This window comes from Helobdella robusta (assembly GCF_000326865.2).
Source record: "Helobdella robusta unplaced genomic scaffold HELROscaffold_35, whole genome shotgun sequence".
Lineage (NCBI taxonomy): Eukaryota > Metazoa > Annelida > Clitellata > Rhynchobdellida > Glossiphoniidae > Helobdella > Helobdella robusta.
Genome location: NW_008704704.1, coordinates 2,080,247 through 2,081,522, shown reverse-complemented (window position 1 = coordinate 2,081,522; position 1,276 = coordinate 2,080,247). Strand labels below are relative to the sequence as shown.

At 29.9% G+C, this 1,276-nt stretch overlaps 1 protein-coding gene across 1 annotated transcript; it reads right to left on the bottom strand.

Moving 5' to 3' along the window:
* Positions 1–113: 113 nt before the first annotated feature.
* Positions 114–960, bottom strand: HELRODRAFT_175963 (hypothetical protein; the record flags this gene model as incomplete). Its single annotated transcript, XM_009023321.1, has 2 exons — positions 114–238; positions 780–960. 2 exons carry the CDS (start codon positions 958–960, stop codon positions 114–116), a joined length of 306 nt encoding a protein of 101 aa, XP_009021569.1.
* Between the last annotated feature and the right edge of the window lie 316 nt (positions 961–1,276).

The window sequence follows — 1,276 nt, the reverse complement described above, 5'->3', positions numbered from 1 at the left end:
TGAAGGTAATAGCGTTTATTTTTATTGGGCTTACTTAATTAATAATGGGTTTATTAGATAGTTCTCAAATAAAATGTGAGCATTTATTTTGTGTCATTTGATTTTGTAGTTTTTTAACTGCCATTACAATAATCTGTTTTACAAGTGCAAATGGTTGTCGGCATGCCACTTATGGTCATTGTCTGACATTCGTTGAAAGCCACGTCCGATCCACAGTCTCTCACTGATGCAGTCATACCTTCATTGAATTGCAATATTTTATTAATTAGCAAATATTAACAATAATTAAAATCTAATTTTTTAAATGCAAATGTATCATATCATTATCGTTTCGTATTAATCATCAGTTCACCAACAAATATTTTAACAACAATTTTGTTTTGCAACCCCGAAAAAAATTTTTACTATCTGGACGCGTTTGTTTAATTACTAGCGCTTTATTTTTAGAGCTCAACGTTTATTATTAACATTAACTATCATTAGGTTACTATAACAAAGTTACGTCTTTCAATGTTACTGCTAAAAGCCATGTTACTATTCCCAACATTATTACTATTTACATTTCTGCTGAAACTAATTCTAAAATTTTAACATTTGTTTACGCGACATCTACTACAACAATTAGTATACTAGCTACCGCTACTACTATAATACATATTACAACCGGTGCTTACTACTAACCACGAAAATCAAATTTTCAACAATTAGAAAAACAACCTACTACTGTTACCCTACTAATTAAAACTAGACGTGATGCCGCTACTAAAGCTCTTACTAACCCATAAATTCAACTTTTGAACTGTAGCAGTAGTTATCATTACACACGGATACTCCAGGATCATTAGCATTTACCGGACTGTTGCAGGCATCTATCGCTTCACACTTGTAACATTTCACAGCTTCTGATGGATGCCATAAAAAAAGAATCGAGGAAGTTAGCAATAAAACCGTTCCAATCATTCTTATTTATTTTTCGATGTAATAGGTTCTTCTGTACGTTGTTATAATTGAAAAAATTTACTTTTTTATAGCGAAAATAGAAATGAATATACATTAAAAACATATATATATTTAAAGAGAGAAAAAGTATATATACATATAGTATATGTATATACATATATTGGATTAAGACTGTCAGCATGTTCGGCGTAAGTTAACTTCCAATTTAACTTATCAATTTTTCTAACGGTTGATGGTAAATCATTTTCAAGTTTCTTTAGTTCAACCGTTAAAAAAATCGAAAAGTTAAATTGGAAGTTAACTAACGCCAAAAATG